Source organism: Bombyx mori, chromosome 22 (assembly GCF_030269925.1).
Source record: "Bombyx mori chromosome 22, ASM3026992v2".
Lineage (NCBI taxonomy): Eukaryota > Metazoa > Arthropoda > Insecta > Lepidoptera > Bombycidae > Bombyx > Bombyx mori.
In genome coordinates, this window is record NC_085128.1 from 6,287,944 (window position 1) to 6,313,682 (window position 25,739).

Below are 25,739 nucleotides of genomic sequence, written 5' to 3' on the forward strand. Positions count from 1 at the left end.
TAGTTAAACCTTTTTTTTTGTTTATATTACTAACCAACAATGTGTCAAATACTACATTATTCCTTCCAAAGATAAATTTAGCATAATATTTAATTAAATTTACTTTCGAAAGCTATTGAAAGAAATCAGCTATTTGCTCAATTTTAAATTTAACGTAGCGATTGTTATTTAACAAGTGAATCAACAGTATCGTGATAGAGTAAAACGACTGTAACAATGTCAATGCCACAGGTTTTTGCCGAAAAATGAGGTGAATTAACTCGGCGTTCTTCAAACCATGAACTAAATTTAAATATTTTTTCGTGATTTCTCGCGTTAGGAATTTTCACTAACAACTACTATTATAGACTTGATCGTTATTCCCATTTTTAATTGCACAATTCACCATAACTTTTCAATTCTTTTCAAATAATTCATTTAAAACTCATTCGAAAATACTAAATAATTCTTACTATTTTCGGTTTAGGCTCATGCACTTTAGAATTTAATATATGTATTTGATTTGATTATTATCTCTTTATGTCAAATCTATATATCAAGAAGATATAAGAAGCATAGTATTATTGGTGATAATGGTGATAGGGAAGTGAATAAGTCAGGCTGCCGATGAAATCGTAGTCATGTGTTCATACCATTCTTACAACCTAGAGCATGTGTTAATTTAATGTATTATAAAAAAAAATCGATGGTGAGATAAATCTAATTTATATAAAGAGTTATGTTTGTGCTTGTTTCCTCATGAAATATGTGATATCGCGTTTTTATTTCATTATGTAGAAACTTTGCACATGTAGTTACAGGAAAAATACAAACCACCCTGTATCTATAAACTAAACTCCACAATCCAGCAAAAAATAACTCTGCCCAGCAAGACATTGAGATTACAGTCGACTGCACCTTCGTGGCCGAAATTATAAGACATCTGATGTATTCGTATCAATGCAACGGTGTTCGACTCCTGCAGGCAAGTACCAATTTTCCTAATGAAATACGTACTTAATAAATGTTCACGATTGACTTCCACGGTGAACGAATAACATCTTGTAAAATATTTTTTTACCACAAAGTCTATTTAAAATTTAGTACACATTTTCTTCTACAGATTATTCTTCTTTTGTTTTCAACACATTTTGAAGGCTTTAAGTGATATAAATCGTTTTTTTTTGTATTTTATGACGAGATTTATTAACACAAACAATACAGAAACAATGTTTGACTAGCTATAGTTTAATGGTGGTGACTGTGCTGGTGAATTGGCTCCTCGTGCTTTGAGAGTCCGGAGTTGATAACTTCAGCGTTGAATCTAAAAATGTAAATAAGATTTAAAAAATTGGAAAGCTATCTCCGATGAACAAGCTTAGAAACTGGAACAACTTTGGATGATGGTGTAAATATTTTCTAATGAACTTTAGCAGTAGTATGAAATATAAATAAGTTTGACTTTAATTTAATAGATACTTCTGTCAAATGGACCAATGTAAACACAATATTTTTCTGCTGATATCCTAACCAGAAAGACACGATGTAAATGCCGCCACCCGCCTTGAAATTTGTGGTCTATGTCTATTTTGCGGGTTTTAATTTTATCAAACGATATTATTTCCTCATCGTGAAAGTATTTCGCGTAGTTATTAGAAAAATTGGTATCTGCCTACGGGATTCGGACACCGGTACAGTCGTATTCATTGATACGCGTAAACCAGGCGTCTTATCCTTTAGGCCAGACACAACGACTTCTAGGTCTTTTAATTTACCTTATTATTTAGTTCTGTTTGCTACAAAAGGATTTTTTTTTAGTTTTTAAATAATATTTTATAAACATAACTTTCTTTCTACTAGACAAATTATAATGATAACTGTGCGTTGAGTTTTAGTATAACTCCTAATTTAGGATTAGAAATATATAGATTATGAAGACACACCAGCGAAATATTTAAATCAAATTAACAACATAATAATCGTGATAGCGATCGTGTTGTGTTTATGGAGCACATTTAGCTGATTGTTCCAATAAATTTAGTTATCTCTACTTAATAGTTCAAAAAGGGAAATTTTCCTGTTTACGTACCCTGATTTTTTGTCGGCTGTGTATTTAACGGTACGAATGGAGCCGTCAGCCTCGTGAAGACTATACTCTCCTTTCACTACATCACCATCGCGGATCTCGTGCTGGTACTTATTGTCACCGGTGTGGGGATCTTCAATTTTGTATTCGAAAGCATATTTGGGGTATGCCTGTTGATAGGTAGTTAAATTTTGAAATTACACTACACGCAATATTGATTCTTATGTAAATTATTTAATGGACAATTAGACTGTAATATTTGACCCTGTTTTCAATTATTTTATTACAAAAATAAATGGAATAATAAAAAGAACTTGACTGTCTATTGTTGACTGATTAATAAAAAAATCGTTAGGAACTCGTGAATTGCTGCTTAAGGCATGACCAAAAGAGATATCATTCTTCGAATATCAGAAGTTTGAAGAGAATACTTAACCACATATAAGTTGCTAAATAACTGTACTACTTGATGGTAATCTACCTAAGACAAAAGGACCGTAGGTTTATTGACATTCCTTGCCAAAGAAAGCTTTTTTAAGCTGCGCTGTCATAAAACTTTATGAATGAAAGTCCTGTTTAATAGGTAGCTGCTTCTATGGGCCAATTACATATTGTGTGAATAGATCATGCATGTTACTCACATAATGATCTTCATGGTGAGATTCGTCGTGGTGAGATTCATCATGGTGGGCGATTTGTTGAATATGGTGTACCGGTACGTGATGAACTGGGGCGTGGTGTACTGGAGCAGCAATCACAGCTTCATGGACTATAGGTGCGTGATGGTGTACCGGTACAAAGTAGTGAGGCTGTTCTTGTGGTTGCTCATGGTGAGTTTGCTCATGATGGGTATCGTGACGGACGATACTTTGGGAAGACACAGCGTGCCCTTGGGAATGCCCTGAGTGGTTCTCGTGAGCGGATGCGGCGTGGGCTTCATTTGTTTCATAGACAGGCGCAACATGGGCGGTTTTGACGGGGATTGCGTGGTTGGTTTTGATCTTTTGCGGGACGTCGTGTTTTACCAAGGTCTGTAGAGTGTAGCCGTGGTGATTGTGTTCCTGACAGTAGCCTACTGTCAGAAAGATGACGATTCCTAAAGCCTGTCGTGAAAAAAAATATGTAAAACTCCTTAAATGGGTTTTCTAAGGATTCAAAGTTTTTCGTCTTAAACTATATTTTTTTTATTGCATAGATGGGTGGACGAGCTCACAGCCCACCTGGTGTTAAGTGGTTATCGGAGCCCATAGACATTTACAACATAAATGCCGCCACCCACCTTGAGATATGAGTTCTAAGAACTCAGTATAGTCACAACGGCTGCCCCGCCCTTCAAACCGAGACACATTACTGCTTCACGGCAGAAATAGGCAGGGTGGTGGTACCTACCCGTGCGGACTCACAAGAGGTCGTACCACCAATAATTACGCAAATTATAATTTTGCGGGTTTTGATTTTTATTACACGATGTTATTCCTTCACCGTGGAAGAAAATCGCGAATATTTGTTGAGTACGTATTTTATTAGAAAAATTGGTACCCACCTGGGATTCAAGCACCAGCGCATCGTTCAACACGAATGCACCGGACATCTTACCCTTTAGGCCACGGCGACTATCATATTACTTTTAATATTTTAATTTGATTACTTTAGGCTTTTTGGATGATTTACAACTGTCGTAGGCACGGACAACTAAGGTGTTGTTCAACAACATTTGAATATTGCGCTAAAGTTGGTCGATCTAAGAAAATGATATCTACGCGTCGTACTACATATAGAATTAACTTGAAATTTTAGCGAATATTTGAATAATAAACTCCAAAATGAAAAATATACGTAATTTGAATTATGTCTACGACGCAAGTAAATTAGTGTATATAGGTTATTAAAATGAATTAAAATTATCTGTACCTTTCCAAACATTTTGCTTGTTTCTACACAAAAGCAGCTGCTACTCTGATGCTGAATACGCCAGATGCATCGGATTTTATACATTCAAAATAATCAACCCAACAACAGGTTTGATACTTTTCTGACCAAAAAAATGTGAACGTGTTAAGTTCATGCGTGCAAACATTTTGAAACTGATGTAAATAATACTGAGGTCAGACTTTTACATAACTGGTTTTGCACGAATCAGCCACTGGGAAAGTTCAGGATTCGCACGTAATTTAAGGATATAAATCAATACAACAATGTAGGAGAGCACATCTTCCAATCTAAATAGTATTATTTTATTATACAGCCTTACAGTTACTTACTTTTCTTCAATGAGCTGTACAATATTGAGATGTCACGAAACATTCATTCCCGATACTGCGGACCCAATGGTAAACAGTCGACATAGCTCAAAACACGTCATTTAGGATTCTCCCGAACCACTCACGGTGCTTTTAGGTACCTCAAGCACCGATCATCGTTCTCGTCGAACCTGTCGCTGGCGACGAAGAGCTCGACGAGTAAATTAACCTACAGACTCGGTCCACTAAGTTTCTCGCCGGATCTTCTCACTGGGTCGCGTTTCCGACCCGGTGGTAGATTCTGCAACAGACGGCTCTTGCTAGGGTTAGTGTTAACAACGTTGTCAGGTTTGAGCCCCGTGAGCGCACCTACTAATTTGGTGTATCTAGAATAACCCCTCAAGGTTACTAAAATAGGTAGGAAAAAAAACCAATCATTGTCATACTTTCATGTTTTCCATATTACGTTTTAACTGCACCTTGAAAGATGAGGTCTAAATCTCAACTGTATTTTACAACGACTCTTCCACCTTTTAAACTAGAATGCTTGGCTTTACGGAAAAAATAAGCAGTATGGTGGTCTCCAACTTAAATTACGTCTAAAAAGAATTTGAGCGTCCGAATAACTAAGCGATGGTGCAATATCAAACAGATAGAGTGTTTCCTGATACTCTCAATAGAAACTAATCATTATCTATTACAGTCAATTTATGCTCGGAAACCAAATAATGCAATTAGCATCAGCTCGTTACTAAATTTTAAAGTTATTATGTTCTATCCTAATTTTGAATGAATTAAATAGTGTTGCAACTGTTTTATCACTTGATAGTTTATTTTTTGCTCATTTAGATTTGTGTCAGTAATGCTTATACAGTTAAACTTGCATAATTGCAATGTCATACAACTGAGTATACGTAGTTACGTAGGCATACCGAACAAACGCCTTTACGAAATAATTGCATTACTTATACTGAAGTACTTGAATAATTTAAAGTGTCAACAAATTTATAGTGAAATCAATATCACCTTGGTTCTTTCAGATAACAATATAAAAGAGTTTGGATTACTTCGAAGTGTATCAGTTAACAGCCGTAGTTGGTTTCATTAGTACAGAGAAGCTAATAATTTAAAATGTTCTCAAAGGTATTTTTAGTTTTAAATATTTTAAAACGTAACAGTGAAATTCAAATGTAAATTTTGAAGGATACGTGGGTGAATCAGTGATAACGACTTACTCGTAAATTTTCCCAAATATGAGTTTTCACGAAAAATTTTTATTATCTACAAATCTGGAATTACGCTGAAGAAACACCAGTCCTGTTTTGTTTTTAGCTTCCGACCTCTTAAAAATAAGGAGATCATTGAATGATCATTAATACACTCGTTTCAATAATTTTTGTTAATTTTAAGCTCACGCATTGTCACTTTTATGCAATCCATTTTTTCAGTTTCAGAATTTCAGAATTTCAGTTTAATTTTTGCCTAGTAATTTTCTATTTTTGTGTATCTGAATCTAAAGCTGTTGTATTCTTTGTACGAAGAGCACTGCTGCTTGAGATACAAGTTTTATCACCTAGTCCAAGCACAGAAGCAAATTATGATTGCGTTTCTACTTGTATATTAACAATAAATAAAATAAATAGTAAATAATAAAATCAAATTCAATATTTATTCAAAACTGTTATTCCTCTTTATAGATTGTATGTCTACTTGGTGTTGTTGCTGTTGCAACTGCGCAGTATGGTCATGACCAAAGTCACGGCCACGCCTTCTCGTCGCAACACATCTCGCGGCACGATGGCCCCGCACAAGTTGTGCATGTCAAGGGTCACGGGCACGATGGTCATGGTCACGAAGACCACATCGACTACTATGTAAGATTCATATTTTTTTATCTCAATTCTATCTTCTATCTATTAAGACATTTCGAGCTGGTCATAAAATATGATTTAAATAATAAAAAAAATCAGAAAAGGGTATTTTTTAAAAACATCAATTATATTGTCAAATATTTTATCTTAATGGATAACATAGGAAAGAAGAACTGGCCATCGTGTTCCCTTGGGAGGGCACAAATAGGGCCGCGGGGCGAACCCCACCTTGCTTAAAGATCCAAATCGAAGTTATTAAAAACGCTCTCTATATGTTCAGGCCCACCCTAAATACGAGTTCGAGTACAAAGTGAGCGACCCTCACACCGGCGACCACAAGAGTCAGCACGAGTCCCGCGACGGTGACGTCGTCAAGGGATATTACTCGCTGCATCAACCTGACGGTTCCATCAGGCATGTCGACTATCACGGCGACAAGCACTCAGGGTAAGATCCTTTATTTCAGCTTTTGAACGATTAAATTGTCAGTAATCACAAAATCGCCCAAAATTGCTGTCGCATCAAAAATGATGTTTATTTCATCCATTATTTTTTCTTTTTTTATTGTTATTGAAAATTGAAAAAAAAGGCTGACTTTTTAAAAAATACTTCATTTATAACAGCGAAAAACCAGGCAAACAGCATACATACAAAAGGCTACTCAAAGTTACTCAACCTCAAGATCAAAAACCTTTTGTACTTAAACCTTAGCCTACTATTCTCAGAAAATTGTTGCTGCAATTTTTAGGAATTCGGTTTATACCTAGTAACGAAAGTTGTTCGTAGGACATTAAATCATATTTTCCTGTCACAGATTCCATGCCACCGTGAAGCACAGCACCCACCACATTGCCCCTGAAAAGCACCATCAGTAAAGTGTCCATATTCTAACGACAAACAATCTGTGATCTTGTTTTATAATTGTTTTTATGTTTTTATACAATAAACAATATTTTTAATGAATTATTTTATTATTAATATTTAGAACATTTTAAATTTAATCATGCGCCCCATAAAATAAGTTGATTGTATTTTGTGCATAATAAATTATTTATGTAAATTTCGTAAAACCAAACAACACCATATTACACATAAGACTGGTTCATTGATTAACTTAAATGCATGCTTACTGAGTATAGAAATAAAATGTAATATCGTTATATAACACACGCAAATACGAGATACTGCTTAATAATCGTACTTATGAATCGGTTGATTGAATGAACTTATGAATTGGTAAATTACGATTTCCTCACTCCTATATTATTATCTAGTAATATATAGAGTAACAAGATATAGTAATTTATTAATCAATCAATCAATCAGAAAACTGATAAAATCAGAATATTTAGAAGAAACAATTAGATTTTAAATAAAATATACTATTGGTTGGGTAATGACATATGGAAACATAGAGTTATTATTAAGAGACAAATTCGACAGTTCCAGGTATATTTTTGAGGTCAATTTGCAATTTCGCTAAAAAACACAACAGTCCTAAACAAAATATTTTTTAGATTCCGACCTCCTAAAAACAAGGAGATCATTGAAAAATCATTAATACACTCATTTCAATAATTTTTGTTATTTGTAATATTTTAAGCTCACATACTGTCACTTGCAATCCATGAATTTCAGTTTAATTTTTGCCTAGTAATTTTCTATTTTTCTGTATCTGAAGTAAAGCTGTTGTATTTTTTGTACGAAGAGCACTGCTGCTTCAGATAAAGGTTTAAGTGCATCAAAGGTTTAAGTGCATCTCTAAAGAACTGCGTCGTAAGCCTTATCTACCGATTATCTACTTACCAACCTACCTGCTTACATCGGATCGACCGAGCGCACGGGGCTGGCCATGAAGTATCGCCCTCTGCCCGAACTTGAGCTCCTTGCCTAACAGGGCAATAGATTAGTTGATAACACATAGAATAATAAGTTATAGTATAAGAAATAAACACTGCCATGAAGTCGTGGCCTAAATGATAAGACGTCCGGTGCATTCGTATCTAACGATGCAACGGTGTTCCAATCCCGCAGGCAGGTACCAATTTTTCTAATGAAATACGTATTTGACAAATGCTCACGATTGACTTCCACGGTAAAGGAATAACATCGTGTAATAAAAATCAAACCCGCAAAATTATAATTTGCATAATTACTGGTGGTAAGAAGTCTTGTGACTCAGCGCGGGTACCGTACCACCGCCCTGCCTATTTCTGCCGTGAAGCAGTAATGCGTTACGGTTTGAAGGGTGGGGCAGCCGCTGTAACTATACTTGAGACCTTAGAGCTTATATCTCAAGGTGAGTGGCGCATTTACGTTGTAGATGTCTATGGGCTCCAGTAACCACTTAACACCAGGTGGGCTGTGAGCCCGTCTACACGTCAAAGCAATTAAAAAAATCATTCCAAACCCAGATGGTACGTGTAAAAAAACACAGAGAGAACCAAGGTCCTTACGTAGATGTAGGTTCCAAACAAACAGCTATAATAATTTTTATTATTCATATTATGTAAATAATTTATGCTAATCTCCAACGACCGAAGGCGGGGTCATTTTAACGACTACTTTAGCTGGGCCATTTTCTTTATATACTATTTCATTTTTCCTATTTTCTAATATATATATTTTTTTACGTAACAGATTGCTTAAAGGATTATTTTATAATGAAGTTGTTATTATAAAAACCGAACCTACTTTCTTTATTTAAACAAGTTCCTCATCGAAGTTCGCATTGACATGTCAACTTCTATACATGTTATAAACTGGTCCGGCACATAATATTATGTACATTCTTACGAAAAATTGTCTGACCCAGTATGATTGTATGTTTATTTAACAATTAACAAGTATAAAATCAAACTTTTATATCAATTATAAATCAGTTCATACACCACATTCGTATCTTTAAGGCAACGATATAAAGATGAAGGTATAGGAAAGTTAATAAGTTATAGGAAATTATCCATTTTAATATTCTACTAAAATTTAATTTAAAATTCATATTATAGGTTCTTCTAATTACCGCTATCCTCGCCCTAGCTAGTGCTAAACCCCAAGATGGACACGGTCATGGTCACGCAGTCTCCTCGCAGAGTATAGTGCTACACACAAGCCATGGACACGAACATCAGGGAGAAACTCCTGCTCACCACCAAATACTCACGACGCAGCATTTTGAACACGGCGGCCACTATGACCTAGGACACCACAAGGTGCAACACCACGGATACACTCAAGTACATCACCATGAACACCAACCAATACACCACGGACTTCAACAGGTACAATACCACAGGCATCAGGAAGATCATCACCATGGACATGAAGAGCACCACGTCGACTACCATGTAAGAGAGTTCTATTAATTAAACCAATTCAATTGGAGAGCTGTTTTCCTGATTAATTAGCATATTAATAATTACAGGCTCATCCTCAATACGCCTTTGAGTACAAAGTAGAGGATCCTCACACCGGCGACAACAAGTACCAGCACGAGACCCGTGACGGTGACGTCGTGAAGGGCGTGTACAGTCTGCACGAAGCCGATGGTACCATCAGGACTGTTGAGTACAGCGCCGATAAACATTCAGGGTTGGTTTTTAATTAATGTTATTTAGATAATGTTCCATGGGGAGTGCTCTGAGCAATTGTTAGAGATGATACCGGCATCTCGTTTTTACCATCGCACCGCTCGCCACCGGAGTATAGTTCATCCATACTACCTGGAGCCACTGCGGTCATCCACAGTGCGTTTCAAGAGATCTTTTTTGCCACGTACCATCCGGATATGGAATGAGCTCCCCTCCACGGTGTTTCCCTAGCGCTATGACATGTGTCCTTCTTCAAACGTGGCTTGTGGAGAGTATTAAGCGGTAGGCAACGGCTTGGCTCTGCTCCTGGCATTGCTGAAGTCCATGGGCGACGGTAACCACTCACCATCAGGTGGTCCGTATGCTCGTCTGCCTACAATGGCAATAAAAAATATATATATTTCATGCTTCAGTACAGCTTATGCGCAGGTTTTGCTTAATGTTAATAAGTTATAAGTTCAATTTGATCACCCTAAAGAAACCATACATTTTTGTCTGTGAGTCGAACTCAAGAAGAGTGAACGGTGCTCGGAGTGCCTATAAGCACCGATAGTTGATTAGGCGGATCCGATAGGACGTCCAAAGTAAGCTCCAGCACTTTTGAACATTCATATAACAATAATATTCGTAAGCTGTCGTCCATTTATTTACAGCAGTATAATAAAAATTATAAACAATACATCAAACTATTACACAATGCGTATTATACATACATAATGGCGATTTTGATTTTCAGATTTCATGCTGATGTAAGTCATAAGGGCCACGCTCAGCACTTTTTACCTAAACATCGCAAATACCATTGAAATGGTGAAATACACGCAACCAGGAGTAGTTTTACTTGCGTTAAATACGTGGTTTTTTTATGTGTGTTGAGATTTAGACAATAAATTCATTGCTAAATTTAATACTGGTTTTGTTTATCTCTTTCGGAAAACTTCGTAGATAATATTGTTGTTTCCACAAAAACATTAAAGATATTAATAATAATAATAAATAATAAATAAATAAATATTTACTAACAATCACGCCACGTTAACTGGTCCCGTGATAAGTTCGTAAAGAACTTGTGTTACAGGTACCAGATAACGGAAATAAATGTAAGATTTTTATTATACACATACATAATAATATATTTAATATACATCCATAACCTGGAAAAGACATTTATATTTATCATACAAATATCCTCCCTTGGCGGGATTCGAACCCGCGACCCCCTTGTGTAGTGACCATGTCACTTACCACTACACCAGACGGCCGTTGGTATATGGCCGGCATATTATGTATTTGATAAACGATTTTGTATTCAATATTGATTATTTAAAAAAATCTATCATGAGTTCCTCGGGAAAAGATTTTGCATGAGATTGAAGTATTAAATAGTTTAGAATAAGGATATTTTACCTTTTAAAGATGAATACTTCTAGATTATTACTTCGGCAAATGTGTACAGGGACACGTTGTTTTTCAAATTTTAAAATCAGCCTGATCAATTTTGTTTTGTTTGAAATCTGAAGAGTAAAAGACCTAATGATCAATTTCAGACATGTAGGCAGTAATGTAAATAAAAATTGATCGGTAACACTTGTTGGAAATAAAACGACCAGTGGCAATTGTGTTGTTACAAATAATTTCTTTGCGAAATTGACATGTGCTAACGAAAGACTCAATAACTTTCAAAGTTGAGTGAAAACATTCGCCTTGATTACTAAATTAACCATATAAAAGAGTTGAATTTCATGTGAAATTTATCAATTCATAATCTTGCACGTATTAGCGCACACGTTCCTTCAAAATGGTTTCTAAGGTATACAATGAAAATGGTTTATCAAATGAAAGTGATAATAGTTAAGTGAAAGGCTATACAAAGTTTTAGCAAAACTACGGTCTTCATTCACTACAGTGTTAAAATATTAGTAGTGGTAAACCGTGTTGTGAAAATCAATGTTCTTACAAGATGGATCTCGTAAAGAAGTCATAACAGATATATAGTGCTATAAAGATTATAGGAATCTTACTACATTAACTACAACTTTCTTTGGATCATCTCTGAGGTTTCAGTGAATAGTGAAAAGCAAATCGTTGTCATTTAACTAGATTATATTTCATCTAATATAATCGTTTTAATTTTTAACAAGAAAACTCAGCTCAAGAAAACACGACAACTTAAAATTGGTATCATTTGAATTAATTCAGAACAACACGAGAAATTTCAAGTTCAACGTTCTTTAAATCGTTTCGGGGCATGCGATTCTGTGAAACAGCGAATGAAACACGTGACTTACGATCTTATCTCTCTCTGACATAACAGAAGTGTAACATTTTCTTCACTTTTATCGATTTATTTCTATTTAATGGGTACCGACGTTTCAATGACTTAGATTCATGTAGAAATTAATTACAAATTGTTGTTTTTGTTGTCGGTGTTACAGTGCTAGGGTACCCCACTGGTACATAGGGCTCTCACAAGTTGACTCCACCTGAAATAACACGATCCAAATTCAACATTTTAAGGTATTTTTATTATTCTAGGTCCTCATGTTTGTAATGCTTGTCGGAGCTGTATCTGCAAAGCATGCGTTCTCGTCTCAGCACATTCACAAGCACGACGGTCACCATGAGCTCGTACACCACCACGGTCACGGTCACGGACACGACCACCATCATCACCACCACGACTATTATGTAAGTGTACTCTATTACAATTGCTAAGTCCCTTTTGACACTTCTTAGAACGTAACTCTTCACGTTTCGCATACTTTGAAATAATAATCATTTTTGTTCATGGTCGTAAGCATCATTTAGTCATTATACAATTAATTCACACACACAATAACATAATAATAACATCTGTTTCATGGGACTTCGTAATTGGAATAGAATAAATATAATTAGAGAACCAATCGAGTGATATAAGTAAATGTAATTATTATTATTATATAGCTGTTAGAACTTTGCTCTCTCAACACATATTATATGTCGTCATTAAGACGTAAGTTAGCGGCCAAAATATAAGCCCGTTTATCTAAAGTTCACAAAACGTACTCAATATGATTTTCAGATAAGCATAGTAAGCATATGCATTACCGTAAGCCATGAGAGTGGAATTTATAAAATGTATTCAAGCTATAGTGTATTATGTTGTTAATATTGAAACTCCAATTACTTAGACACACCCAAAATACGAGTTCGAGTACAAAATAGAAGATCACCACACCGGCGACAAGAAAAGTCAGCATGAGACTCGCGACGGCGACGTCGTGAAAGGCTACTACATGCTCCACGAACCAGACGGATCAATCAGACACGTCGAATATCACGCTGACAAGCATTCTGGGTAATTATTATAAGCTAGCTGACCCGGCAGACTTCGTAGGGCCTCAATCTATAAATAAAAGACCTAAACTTTTGTATAAAATAAACTTAAAACAAACAAAATGAATCCGTCCGACGGGGGACACATCAAAGGAATAACAAAATTGTTATTTTTATTTAATTCTGAGTGTTTTCATATTTATCTACCTTTTAAACCTTCTCTGGACTTCCACAAATAATTCAAGACCAAAATTAGCCAAATCGGCCCAGCCGCTCTCGCGTTTTAGCGAGACTAACGAACAGCAATTCATTTTTTATATAAATAGATAGATTCATTTTTTTTATAGCTTAGATGGGTGGACGAGCTCACAGCCCACCTGGTGTTAAGTGGTTACTGGAGCCCATAGACATCTACAACGTAAATGCGCCACCCACCTTGAGATATAAGTTCTAAGATCTCAGTATAGTTACAACGGCTGCCTCACCCTTCAAACCGAAACGCATTACTGCTTCACGGCGGAAATAGGCAAGGCGGTGGTACCTACCCATGCGGACTCACAAGAGGTTCTACCACCAGTAATTATATGTTATTTATTTGACACAAGCTTATCCCGAACCCTGAAATTGATGGAAGTTAATATTAATTATGCTCATCAATAAGCTATCTGAAATCCTATTACGAAGAAATTTTGCCATACACAAGACATGCCCCACAATCAACTGGAAAAGGGTTTTAAAAAAATCAATATTTCGCTTATAGGTATTATTTAAATGTAGATAACATATAGTACAAGAAAAAAGTACTTTTAATTTATTATTTTATATTGAAAAAAATAATAATTATATGCTACTTGTAATTTAATGAAATAAATAAATTTGATATCGCGAGGGTAGTCTTAAATCTAATGAGCTTAATAGCTATGATCAAGGCGTTCGTGACTGTCTCAATTTTTTTATTCAGATTCCTTCTATGTTTTTTTTTTTATTTTTTTTTTATGTTTCTATGTTTGTAAAATATTATAACCTTTAAGCTAATAAACAACGTTCTTATCTTTCAGATTCCATGCAACCGTAAAACATCAAACCCACCATATCGTGCCGAAGCACCACCACCATCATTAATTATTGTATTTCTAATTACTGTATGGTTTATTCTTGTTATTGCCTTTCTTACTGAAGAGTTGTTGTTTGTTTGTTGCTAAAATTGTAAGAGAACTAAATATATTATTTACGAAATAAATCCACGATACGATTTTTATTTATTTCTTAAACAAGGCACTTAACCTGTTACTTGTCATTTGGCCCGCGAATATACTTAATTTTTTATTCAGTCTCGGAATTCAGCCGCTAGGAACTTAAATCTGATACACCATACTAAGCTATGAACATTTCCTATAATTCGACATTTCACTTATAACTTTATGTTTGTTTTAAAATAAACATATTTATTTACTTATTTTTGTTATAAAATTGTATACTGAATATACATACATGAAAACTTTTTGATTGTGGTACTCAAGGAGTATTTGGAGTTTATCAAGTAAATATTTTATAATATGTTCTCTTGAAGAGAACGAGAAAATGTGGTATATTCTCGTTGGTCTCTGGTGGTAAGTAAGCGCTGTCGCTCATGGACATTAACGATGCTGGGGGCATGCCAAGCAGCTGCCTACTGTGAACAAAGCAAAGTTAGTACCTTGTACTAAGGTACAAAATAATATGTGCAGGACTCAGAACCACTAGAGAGACGTTGGTAATCATTTTTGTTCTTCCTCAGCGTGACATACTCTATCCTCCTATTCTCTCTCTATTTAAATAGCGTCTCGCTGTCTTTCATCAGCAATGCAACTATTGAATTAGTTTTTCAGCGTAGTCAACCACAAATCTGAGGATTCGGATGAAATGCTTCAAAGGAACCTTAATTTTCAAAATAATAATTTCAGTAGTACCATGCGGAGACTTGGAGATGATGATTTCGCCATTTTCTCGCGTATCATTAATGGTTTAAGTTCGTTTTTCAAAACACTATTTTAAATCAAGCTAATTATATTAACTAATATCAATTGTATTTTTTTTTCCTTACATAATAGAGCATTTCAAATTCTTGTTGTCTTGCTGTTCTATTGATGTGATATCATCAATGACTGCAATGGCTTTATCGTGTTATTTCTATCCGTCGGGTTGGAACATATGGAGTTTTGCCATAAACATACAAGTTGGTGATACTCTTCTTCAACTCGTGTCCACCCAATGCGAGTGTAGGTCTCTTCGAATGCAGAGATTGGTGACAGTAGATTGGGGGATTAGAGGTAGAATAGGGACAAATCTGGGATGTCACAATACTTTTGTTGGATTGTTAGAGATTTATATTTGTTGAACTGAAAATGACTTTTACTTAGTGCTTAAGAATATTAAATAGTTTAATTTAATCATAAAATTTTTGTAACTCATTACAGATATTAAAAAGTTAATTACCTAAAGTTAGGTACCTACCTAACAACTAAATAGTGCCAGCCTTATCGAAAAACTCCCCATTTGTCCCCATACGTAATCTAATTAACCCCAAAGCCAAGGTGAATCGGGTCAAGATAATTTTTTTTCAGTTTATGTGTATATACAAATTTAAACCTCCGAAACCATTTTAATCTCAATTTTATTGGTATTACTCTAAGAAAAACCATTGAAAATTTGTGTTGAAAGGTTCCTGATTCCACCCAATCTACGGTACTGTGAACCAGTAATTACGCAAGTTTGTAATTGCAAAAGACATTTTAATATACGCACTTAATCAACCTGTAGTGATAAAAACAAATACTCGACTCTTGACTTTCTTTCGTAAAACGTAATATTTAAAAACCAGTTTAAATAAAATATTTGGATTGAGGTGTCAAGATTTTGCACTGACTGAAAGTATTTAGTATTTTGATATTCACACATTTAGTATTTTATATTATTGTAGTGAAATATAATGTTAGGTCTTTATCTACGAAATAGCCCTTTAGTATACAGAAAGCTATAGTATTTTTTATTCATATTTTTATTTCTATTAATCAAAATATAGACCCATGGAATAGATGCAACTCTACTAACACAGTGGTCATTTCTCAAAGCCCTTCTTATATAAATCAAGTGTACAGAAGCCATTAAACATTAAATTTTGTATTGCCTGTCGGATATTGAATATTCCGTGCCAAGACGTTGTCCAAAATTTGGAAAAAGCAGAAATCTGTAAGCGCGTAATTTGGTCAGTACGGTTGATGATGCAAAACTTCCAGCCCTAATAGCAAATAGACCATCATTGTTTTGATGCTAACGGTCCAATCTACAGCTAACACAGCGGTAAATTGAATCGTCAGCTTCCACTATCGTCTTTAATACCTCGTCGTTGACTTTAGTTTCCGGAAGACCACGGGGCTCATTTTTAGACCAAAATTTTTATGTCGGAAGCGGTCATAACAATAATAAGTCTCGTTCATTCGTTTGTAATGTTCACCCCATATATAAATAACAAATAACTTAATTTAAAATAGAATTCTATATTTTTTTAATATTTATTTTCCCATAAATTATATTTCAAATTACATATGTGGTAACCTTATTATAACACAGGCTTTTATAGGACCCATAATTATTTCTTACATAAATATATCTCAGAACAATTGTAGATATGCGGAACCCTAACAATTTTATGGTAGGCAGCGGTTTGGCTGTGTCCCTGGCTTTGCTGACGTCCATGATCGACGGTAAATACTTGCCATCAGGTGAGCAGTATGCTTGTCTGCCTACAAAGGCAATAAAAAAACAGATTTTTCATTCTTTCAGATCCATTACACCTGTGCCGAAGAACTACAAAAAAATATGTTAGATTAGCTCTACTATTTTTATCAGTAAGTTTTTAAGCTATTGCATAGCTTTTATCGCGGGCCTTGAGCGCGGCGACCGAATCGTGAAATTCCGTAACAAAAAAAACCTAACATCACTCACTCCGCCTACCATGTAGCTCGCGTTCAACACATTCACACGTTGCGCTTGTGTAGTGTTTGTGAATAAGCGCGTGGCGTGACGTCACACTGCATGAGCATCATGAAAAGTCTGCCCATCTCTCTCTCGCGCGGTCTAGCTTAAGAGTGTGAAGGGGACAGTTAAGGTTTTGCTTTTATGAATGTTTAATACAGCGTGGTCTTGTTATATGATTGTTTTAATATTCAATTATCATTGTCTAATTATAATTGTATAAGTTGTTAAAAATTGCTATGCAATAGTTTTACCGCAGTGGTTCCCGAGTGCCCAACCTTTTTTTTTTATTAGCCTATGTAGGCAGAAGAGCATGCGTCCCACCTGATGGTGAGTGATTACTGTCGCCCATGGACTTCAGCAATGCCAGGGACAGAGCTAAGCCGCTGTCTACCGCTTAATACTCTCCACAAGCCTCGTTTATTTACTTTAGTAATAAAAATCGGATATAAAAAAAACAGTAAAATCTAATGCGTCTGTCTATACATTGAAAAAAGTAATAGAAACATAAAAGTGAAAAAATAAGCATTAGAACTTAAACCATCATATTTCAGATACATTTTAAGTTTTTCTATTGTAGGACTGTTTGTTTGCTTGTTAACGCACACCTCAGAAACTACTGGTCGCCTTGTAGTCTTCACAGGTAGACAAAATTGAGAATTTGTTTCTTTAAATGGAATATTGATTGCTGCTGTATGGAGCTCCGATACGATTACGTAATAAGAGTTGATGTATCTGTAGATATATAAGAAACATACGTTTTTTCTACAAATGAACAGCTTCAATTGTGGTTACTCGATAATAAATCTTGTTTTATTCATTGTGCTATTTTATATAATAGCATTGTGGCTAGCGACTTGACCCTCGAAAGTAGTGACGTCCACGTGCGACGATAACCTCTTACATTCAGTTGAGCCGAACGCTTGTCAGTCCATAATGGAAATAAAATAGTGGACTTAATTTCGTAAAGTTTTTTAATTATTAAAATTCGCTTCAATTGAAGATGATTTTTACAGTTGCATGGCATGCATGTATTTTAAAATACTGTGTGGTTGAGCTACAAGCTTAAGGAATTATTATAACAGTCGTAATTGGATAAGCGTGTTTCTTACGCGTATAGTATTTTTAAGCAGAATCTACCGATATTTATTAAATTATAAAGAGGAGAGTTAACCATTAATAATGAAAATCAGAATTAGTGAAATGGCTACCACAGCTACGTTTGCAGAAAAATATTCCTTTCATGAAATTTGTTATCACCAATTCGCATCTTTGCGACTCTATGTCCTCGATAGCTTCACGAATTCTATTTTTATGACCTTGAATCGATTGTGGGCCATTGGCATAGACCTTATCTTTCAGATAGTTTTAAAGAAAGGTATCAAATTACAGAATCAAAGTGACATCTAAGGATGTGAGAGAAAGATATTCGGGGTGGAGGAAAAAGCACAGCCCCGCGAGTGGTACCCATTATGTGCGCTTCCGCAATATTCTGGTTGGACGATAATACTGCACCATAGTAAGGGATCTAGGTGCTCCTTTGGCAATGTCTTGCCATCATCCGGTCTGGCGTGCAATGGAACTTATGTTATTTAGGTGCTTTTGGGGACCACTCTCAGTTCGTTCGTATATACATTTTTATTGATGACGTAGTTTTTAGTTATCACCCGTCAAGTAGGGACAATTTGGGTCAAGAAAAGTAGAAAATGGCGGACTATTCAAAATAGTACATCTTAATGGAAAACCCTACATTGGAAACTCATTTAACAATGTTGAAAAAATCAAATAGTTCTTGGATTTTACACAATGCTAATTATTTATAAACTAATTAGTATCGTTTAACTCCAAACATTATGTAGACGGTAGTCAAATTTACTAAAACAAAACTTTTACCCATTTATGTATAATAAATTTAAAGCCATATTTAAGCTTGTTATCGTTAAAGTCTGTTTTTCGCCATTCGATTATATTTTATGTACCGACTTCCAATCTTTATTATTCTTTTTCGTGGTTTTGATTCACTTTGTACTGGTGGTAGGACCTCTTGTGAGTCCGCACGGGTGGGTACCACCACCCCGCCTATTTCTGCCGTGAAAAAGTAATGCGTTTCGGTTTGAAGGGTGGGGCACCCGTTGTAACTATACTGAGATCTTAGAACTTACCAAGTGGGCGTAAGCTAATCCACCCATCTAAGCAATAAAAAAACTTCAGTATAACATTTCAGAAGTATCATTTGCTACGTATAACTACCCAATTTTGAACTGAATGATACCAATAGTCTTTGACTAATTTATTTTCTAGCCGGTCTATATTCGTTAAATTGTGATTGTTTGGTTTATTGTGATTTCATTAAGGTTAAAGCAAATCAGAAAGATAGTTGATTGATTGGAGTTTTTTAATTATTTCATTGTTTTTATAAATCACAAAATGAAAGATCATTCATAAACAACGAAACAGAAATACTCGAAAGTAAGTAGCTCTTTTTTATAATTTAAGTCGATAACATTAGCAATGTTATCACAATCAATCTTATGATATAAACCGTCTAATAGTGATGATGATGAGGTACAATGTGATGAGTACTATATTTCACATCAGCATGGAACCTGTAAAAAGACAAATGTCAATATGAATATGATGGGTTGCTATATTATTATTTCCATTATATTTATTTGTGCTCTATGAAACAAATATGGTAAACAAAATTATTATTTTTTAAAAGCCCACATATTATAATAATGAATTATCGCTGGTGGCGGTATTAAGACCAGTTGTTAAGGTTTCCTAGTGAGAAATCTCCTGACGATACCCGCCGTATTTAAAGCTGCTTTCCGTACGAGGCTTCCAAGCCACCTGAATTATGAAAGTTTCTTAAAATGTCGGTCGAAACTTTTCGCTATTTTTATAGTTGAATCCATATGGCCAGGTCTATTATTTTCGTTATTATAATTTCTGTACGATAAAGAAATTTTAAAGATACGAAAAATATATTTTTTACTAACCCAGAATGGTGATCGCCGTGATAGTCGACGTGTCTAATAGAGCCATCAGGTTGGTGCAGCGAGTAATATCCCTTGACGACGTCACCGTCGCGGGACTCGTGCTGACTCTTGTGGTCGCCGGTATGAGGGTCGCTCACTTTGTACTCGAAGTCGAACTTAGGGTGGGTCTGCAATATAAAAAATCAGTTCAGTGGAGCTCTCGAACATATGCAATCTTTGGGTGCGTGATAATGTTACACTCACGTAGTAATCATGATGGTGTCCATGGTGCACGGGCTCATGGTGACCGTCATACTTGTGGATGTGTTGGGAGGAGAACGCATGCTCACCATACACCGCACCCACCAACGCGACCAAAACCACTACCTGGATAGAATAAAAGAGATTCATTATCCGCTAAATTATTAGTTGTCACTAATCATATTTGACTATTTCAAAGTACGAGGCTCAAATTTAATCGACAACTAAAAATCACCTTTGAGAACATTGTTTTACTACTGACTGCAAACGACCAAGTGATAATTTTTGTCAAGCAATTCTAACTTTTATATAGTTATCAAAACCGCGCGAAGGTCCAAGACAGCAATTCAAATTGTTTCTTGCAATGTGTTTTGTAACAATAAAACAGTCAGATGTATGTTATAAAGTAATTACATGAAATGGATATAATTTTATATCTATGGAATACCATTTAAAGTCACATAAATATTTTAGAGCGCATAAAATTTATCTCATACAGCAGTGTAGTGTTTTAATGTGGGATCAACTTAAACTAATACAAAAACACGCGTATGGCCCTAATTTTTTTTTCTTTCCTAATTAAACGGGTACCCATCTGCCCATCCACGTTTAATTACATATTACAAACCAAATATGTTGGTAATTTGAAGAAGAAACACCATCACAGCTTGCTTACAATGTACATGTTGAATGAAAAAGCCAACGGCCTCCTTGTGCCGATGCTCTTTTTTTTTATTTTTTTTATTGCTTCGATGGATGGACGAGCTCACAGCCCTCCTGGTGTTAAGTGGTTACTGGAGCCCATAGACATCCACAACGTAAATGCGCCACCCACCTCGAGATATAAGTTCTAAGGTCTCAGTATAGTTACAACGGCTACCCCACCCTTCGAACCGAAACGCATTACTGCTTCACGGCGGAAATAGGCGGGGTGGTGGTACCTACCCGTGCGGACTCACAAGAGGTCCTACCACCAGTGATTACGCAAATTATAATTTTGCGGGTTTGGTTTTTATTACACGATGTTATTCCTTCACCGTGGAAGTCAATCGTGAACATTTGTTGAGTACGTATTTCATTAGAAAAACGCTCTTGGCGTGAACGTTATCATAGATATTTAGATCTTTAATTCTCAATTATAAAACAAATGATCCACCCTTAAAACTCATAGCAGGAAATTTCACATCAAAAATATACAGTTATGATTAGCGGTGGTGATACTTTTTGGAGATGATCTCATTATCTACATTTTATCATCGTCACCGAAGCAGCCTTGCCTTTCACCCACGCAATTTTGAAGTACTACACTCACCCACAATATGTTTCTAGAAAGATTGTTTTTCATCTATCATTCAGTTCTGGAGTGTTCCTAAGCGGTGGCCGGTAACTCAGCTATACCTCTGGTATTTACGATATCTAGAATCATCGGTAAACACTCACCATAATATGTACTGTATACTTGGGTCCCTATTAAGTAAAAGAAACTGTACTCGCGCTAGCCAGTAATGTTTTCATTTTCCGAAAATGGCCTTTGAAAAAGTCAATACAATAATTTAAAATATTGCAAACGTTTGTTGCTAGTGGTTGGATAATTTAAACGCCTATGAAATAAGAACGACCTTGCTGTTATTTGATTCTTGATAACAATATAAAAGCAATCAGATTTCTGAAATATGTATCAGTTCACATAGTGACTACAGTTCACAATGGTTTCCAAGGTATGTACTTGTAATATAATTGAACCGGAGAAAGAAAATATTTTATAAAAGATTGCGGCTAATCAAATAAAAATACCTTCCAGGTAGTACTATTCGTTGCTTTGGTGGGTGTTGTATCCGCCGAGCATGCGTTCTCCTCCCAACACATCCACAAGTACGATGGACACCATGAGCCAGTACACCACGGACACCATCATGATTACTATGTGAGTATACTTACCGTTATCACATGCACCTACACATAAGATTTTATATTGTATATAATATTAATTATCATATTATAGACTCACCCTAAATACGAGTTCGAGTACAAAGTGAGCGACCCTCACACCGGCGACCACAAGAGTCAGCACGAGTCCCGCGACGGTGACGTCGTCAAGGGATATTACTCGCTGCACCAACCTGACGGCTCCGAAAGACACGTGCACTACCACGGTGATCATCATTCTGGGTAACTATCGCACTATGAACGTCAGTGAAAGCATTCGAAATTAGTTTTAAAGTAATTACCAACTAGGCACACACTTATTCTGTTCACAGGTTCCACGCTGATGTGAAACACAGCACTCATCACATCGTTCCCCATCATCACCATTATTGAGCTTCAAGCTGAATGAATCCAATACGTTTTATGTTTTTTGTATTGTAAATACTGTAATCCAATGAAAAGTCAAAACGTTATTAACAAAAATAAAGAAACGCGTTGCGTCGTTAACAGATATTTTATTTTAATTTACTTATAAAAGAGCACAAGGTAGTGACAAAAGTCCATAGATATTAGAATGTGAATGACGCACCGCATCCTGAGATATAATGTTGAAGTGATAATTGTGATCTGTAACGACAGAAACTTTTTTTTTTTTTTTTTTTTTTTTTTTTTTTTTTTTTTTTTTTTTTTTTTTTTTTTTTTTTTTTTTTTTTTTTTTTTTTTTTTTTTTTTCCTACCTATGCTGATAGCCTTGAGAGGCTATTTTACTAACACTGACCCTAGCAAGAGCCGTGCTTCGCAGAATCTACCACCGGATCGGAAACGCGACCCACTGAGAAGATCCGGCGAGAAACTCAGTGGGCTGTGTCTATGGGTGCGACAGAAACAGACACGATGATAATACCGTAACCAAGTGAATACTGGTATGCGATCGTACTTCGCTTGGATAACACTCCAAGAACACTGGTACTCATTTCAGGTAGAATCCCGAAGGACTTACGGGTAAAGACGGGCTTAGTCTCACAAGATTAACACCTACACAGCCAAATACTTAAACTTAACTAAACTTTTCATGTCATTCTGCAAACGAGGCTTGTGAAGAGTACGTAACGGTAGGCAGGTAGGCTTGGCTCTGCCTCTGGCATTGCCGAAGTCCATGGGCGACAGTAACTACTCGAGATCAGGTGGGCCGTATGCTCTGCTCGGCTCTGGTGGGCCGTATGCTGCCTACAAGGGCAAAATAATAATAATTGGAATGACAGCGAACAACAAACGACTGTCCACCTTCATGTATACTGTACGATCGTACGAAATAATACAGAGAAAAATTGCAAAATTACAATAGAAATAGTGATTGGAGAAACATTAAGCAAACTGAAAAATACACCTTTTTTATTTGATAAATAAATCGTAGTAATAATAATAATAACTGGGAACAAAATATAACGCACGGTCTTTCTTGCCCCGAATTACTATTACCTGTGTTATTAGTACCAGAGACTGTCATACATACTTATATACGTTTAGATATATACGTATATGGATGGATAATAAATACCCAAACAGACAAACTAACCGATATGGCAAACAACCCCCACCCCTGGCGCAACAATCAGGGGTGCTACTGCATCACCGAGTCAGAAAAAATAGTTTAGGAAATATGTAGTAAGTTTAGTAATTAGTAAAAATTTGTCAAATAGTCATTGGATCTATAAGACTTCTTAAAACACCAGAGTGACCACTATATAGGAAATAGTAAAATGTTTATAATTAATACGCTTTTTATTAGCTTCAGATGTATGTATGTTTGTAACGGACTCTTTGAACATGATTTTGACCCCTTCAAAACGTCGGATTAACTCGAAATTTGGTATACTTATTAAAGACCGATAACAACTCAATATTAAAAAAAAATTGAAAAAAATATATGAAAAAATTGTAATTCAACTAAAAAGCGAAAAATAAATAATAGTTTAAAAAAACTAAAAAAATACGCTTTTATAGAAAATCCAACTAAAAAATTGAAAATGAACTTTAATAAATTTGAATTAAAAATAGTGTAAGAAAAAATGATTTTATTGTAAAAAAAGCGTGGGGTGCTTTTCAGGATATTATCAAAATAGCCCTTCTACTCATATCTGTTCATAAAATATTTAAAATGACTGATACCATGACTGAACCCAACGCTTTTTTTACAATAAATTCATTTTTATATAAATGACGTTGTTTTTGATACCAAATGACCATACCTTGATGGCAAATGACTACCGATGTTTAAAAATATCAACAATATTAGCGTTAGAGGCATCCTGTGCCTATCGCTGAGATTGTTTTTTGAACCTTGCATGCGGAAGAATATTATAGGATCATTTGATAAAAGGAAATAAGAGAGGAAATAAGGAAGGAGAAACAACAGCATTTAATAATTTAATTCAATTTAATGTAGTGAGAATTTAAAGCAATGAAAATAAAGTAATGATAATTTAAACCTCATCAAAAATACACTCGAATTCAAAGTTGAGGATCCTCAGACTGACAACAACAAGTACCAACACGAGAACCACGAGGTTAACATCTCGAAGGGCATGTACTGTCAGCACGAAACTGATGGTACCGTCAGGGCCGTCAATTATTCGACAGACAAATACTTAGTATTATTATATTAAATTTTAAAACGTGTAAACTGATTCAACTTCGAGATGGACAGGTAAATCTCGCAACACATTTAGAGCTCGAGATTGATTATTAGCGGCATTAAAATTTTACATTGTCTAAGTTTACTGGCGGTAGGACCTCTTGTGAGTCCGCATGGGTAGGTACCACTGCCCTGCCTATTTCTGCCTTGAAGCAGTAATGCGTTTCGGTTTGAAGGGCGTGGCAGCCGTTGTAACTATACTTGAGATCTTAGAACTTATATCTCAACGTGGGTGGCGCATTTACGTTTTAGATGTCTATGGGCTTCAGTAACCATTTAACGCCAGGTGCGCTGTGAGCTCGTCCACCCATCTAAGCTATAAAAATTGTATGTTTGTAATTAAAACTGATTTTAGGTTTTTTTTTTTTATTTTTTTTTTATTTTTTTTTTTTTTTTATTGCCTTTGTAAGCAGACGAGCGTACGGCCCACCTGATGGTAAGTGGTTACCGTCGCCCATGGACTTCAGCAATGCCAGGAGCAGAGCCAAGCCGCTGCCTACTGCTTAATACTCTCCACAAGCCTCGTTTGAAGAAGGACATGTCATAGCGTTCGGGAAACACCGTGGAGGGGAGCTCATTCCATAGCCGGATGGTACGTGGCAAAAAAGACCTCTGGAAACGCACTGTGGATGACCGCAGTGGCTCCAGGTAGTATGGATGAACTCTACTCCGGTGGCGGGCGGTGCGATGGTAAAAACGAGACGTTGGTATCATCTCGAACAATTCCTCAGAGCACTCCCCATGGAACATGCGGTACAAAATACAGAGGGACCCGAAG

At 35.7% G+C, this 25,739-nt stretch overlaps 6 protein-coding genes across 9 annotated transcripts; 4 read left to right on the forward strand and 2 right to left on the reverse strand.

Moving 5' to 3' along the window:
* Nucleotides 1–1,188: 1,188 nt before the first annotated feature.
* Nucleotides 1,189–4,014, reverse strand: LOC101742275 (histidine-rich glycoprotein-like). The gene is made up of 4 exons (NM_001309614.1): nucleotides 3,977–4,014; nucleotides 2,707–3,168; nucleotides 2,069–2,235; nucleotides 1,189–1,303 (listed from the first exon to the last, which is right to left on the reverse strand). The coding sequence occupies exons 1-4, from the start codon at nucleotides 3,986–3,988 to the stop codon at nucleotides 1,228–1,230; spliced, it is 717 nt and encodes a 238-aa protein (NP_001296543.1). The 5' UTR covers nucleotides 3,989–4,014; the 3' UTR covers nucleotides 1,189–1,227.
* A 1,366-nt stretch (nucleotides 4,015–5,380) lies between these two features.
* CPR121 (cuticular protein RR-2 motif 121) lies at nucleotides 5,381–7,139 on the forward strand. Of its 2 annotated transcripts, XM_062674808.1 has the most exons (4): nucleotides 5,381–5,448; nucleotides 6,003–6,179; nucleotides 6,457–6,623; nucleotides 6,991–7,139. In XM_062674808.1, exons 1-4 carry the CDS (start codon nucleotides 5,437–5,439, stop codon nucleotides 7,049–7,051), a joined length of 417 nt encoding a protein of 138 aa, XP_062530792.1. In that variant the 5' UTR covers nucleotides 5,381–5,436; the 3' UTR covers nucleotides 7,052–7,139. The 2 variants fall into 2 exon arrangements, with proteins under 2 accessions (XP_062530792.1, NP_001166647.1); NM_001173176.1 differs by lacking the exon at nucleotides 6,991–7,139 and having other exon boundaries at nucleotides 5,437–5,448; nucleotides 6,457–6,627.
* A 2,045-nt stretch (nucleotides 7,140–9,184) lies between these two features.
* Nucleotides 9,185–9,783, forward strand: CPR120 (cuticular protein RR-2 motif 120; the record flags this gene model as incomplete). Its single annotated transcript, NM_001173177.1, is given in 2 exon segments — nucleotides 9,185–9,523; nucleotides 9,601–9,783. Coding segments are annotated over 2 exon segments (522 nt in total), but the record flags the coding sequence as incomplete, so codon positions are not given.
* Nucleotides 9,784–12,073: 2,290 nt separating this feature from the next.
* CPR119 (cuticular protein RR-2 motif 119) lies at nucleotides 12,074–14,329 on the forward strand. Of its 2 annotated transcripts, XM_062674809.1 has the most exons (4): nucleotides 12,074–12,127; nucleotides 12,302–12,454; nucleotides 12,940–13,106; nucleotides 14,143–14,329. In XM_062674809.1, exons 2-4 carry the CDS (start codon nucleotides 12,308–12,310, stop codon nucleotides 14,204–14,206), a joined length of 378 nt encoding a protein of 125 aa, XP_062530793.1. In that variant the 5' UTR covers nucleotides 12,074–12,127; nucleotides 12,302–12,307; the 3' UTR covers nucleotides 14,207–14,329. The 2 variants fall into 2 exon arrangements, with proteins under 2 accessions (XP_062530793.1, NP_001166649.1); NM_001173178.1 differs by lacking the exon at nucleotides 14,143–14,329 and having other exon boundaries at nucleotides 12,124–12,135; nucleotides 12,940–13,110.
* Nucleotides 14,330–19,643: 5,314 nt separating this feature from the next.
* On the reverse strand, nucleotides 19,644–20,490 carry CPR118 (cuticular protein RR-2 motif 118). Its single transcript, NM_001173179.1, has 3 exons — nucleotides 20,344–20,490; nucleotides 20,101–20,267; nucleotides 19,644–19,704 (listed from the first exon to the last, which is right to left on the reverse strand). Exons 1-3 carry the CDS (start codon nucleotides 20,488–20,490, stop codon nucleotides 19,644–19,646), a joined length of 375 nt encoding a protein of 124 aa, NP_001166650.1.
* Nucleotides 20,491–22,005: 1,515 nt separating this feature from the next.
* On the forward strand, nucleotides 22,006–22,773 carry CPR117 (cuticular protein RR-2 motif 117). Of its 2 annotated transcripts, XM_038018682.2 has the most exons (4): nucleotides 22,006–22,058; nucleotides 22,142–22,264; nucleotides 22,343–22,509; nucleotides 22,599–22,773. In XM_038018682.2, exons 1-4 carry the CDS (start codon nucleotides 22,047–22,049, stop codon nucleotides 22,657–22,659), a joined length of 363 nt encoding a protein of 120 aa, XP_037874610.1. In that variant the 5' UTR covers nucleotides 22,006–22,046; the 3' UTR covers nucleotides 22,660–22,773. The 2 variants fall into 2 exon arrangements, with proteins under 2 accessions (XP_037874610.1, NP_001166651.1); NM_001173180.1 differs by lacking the exon at nucleotides 22,599–22,773 and having other exon boundaries at nucleotides 22,047–22,058; nucleotides 22,343–22,513.
* The last annotated feature ends 2,966 nt before the right edge of the window (nucleotides 22,774–25,739 follow it).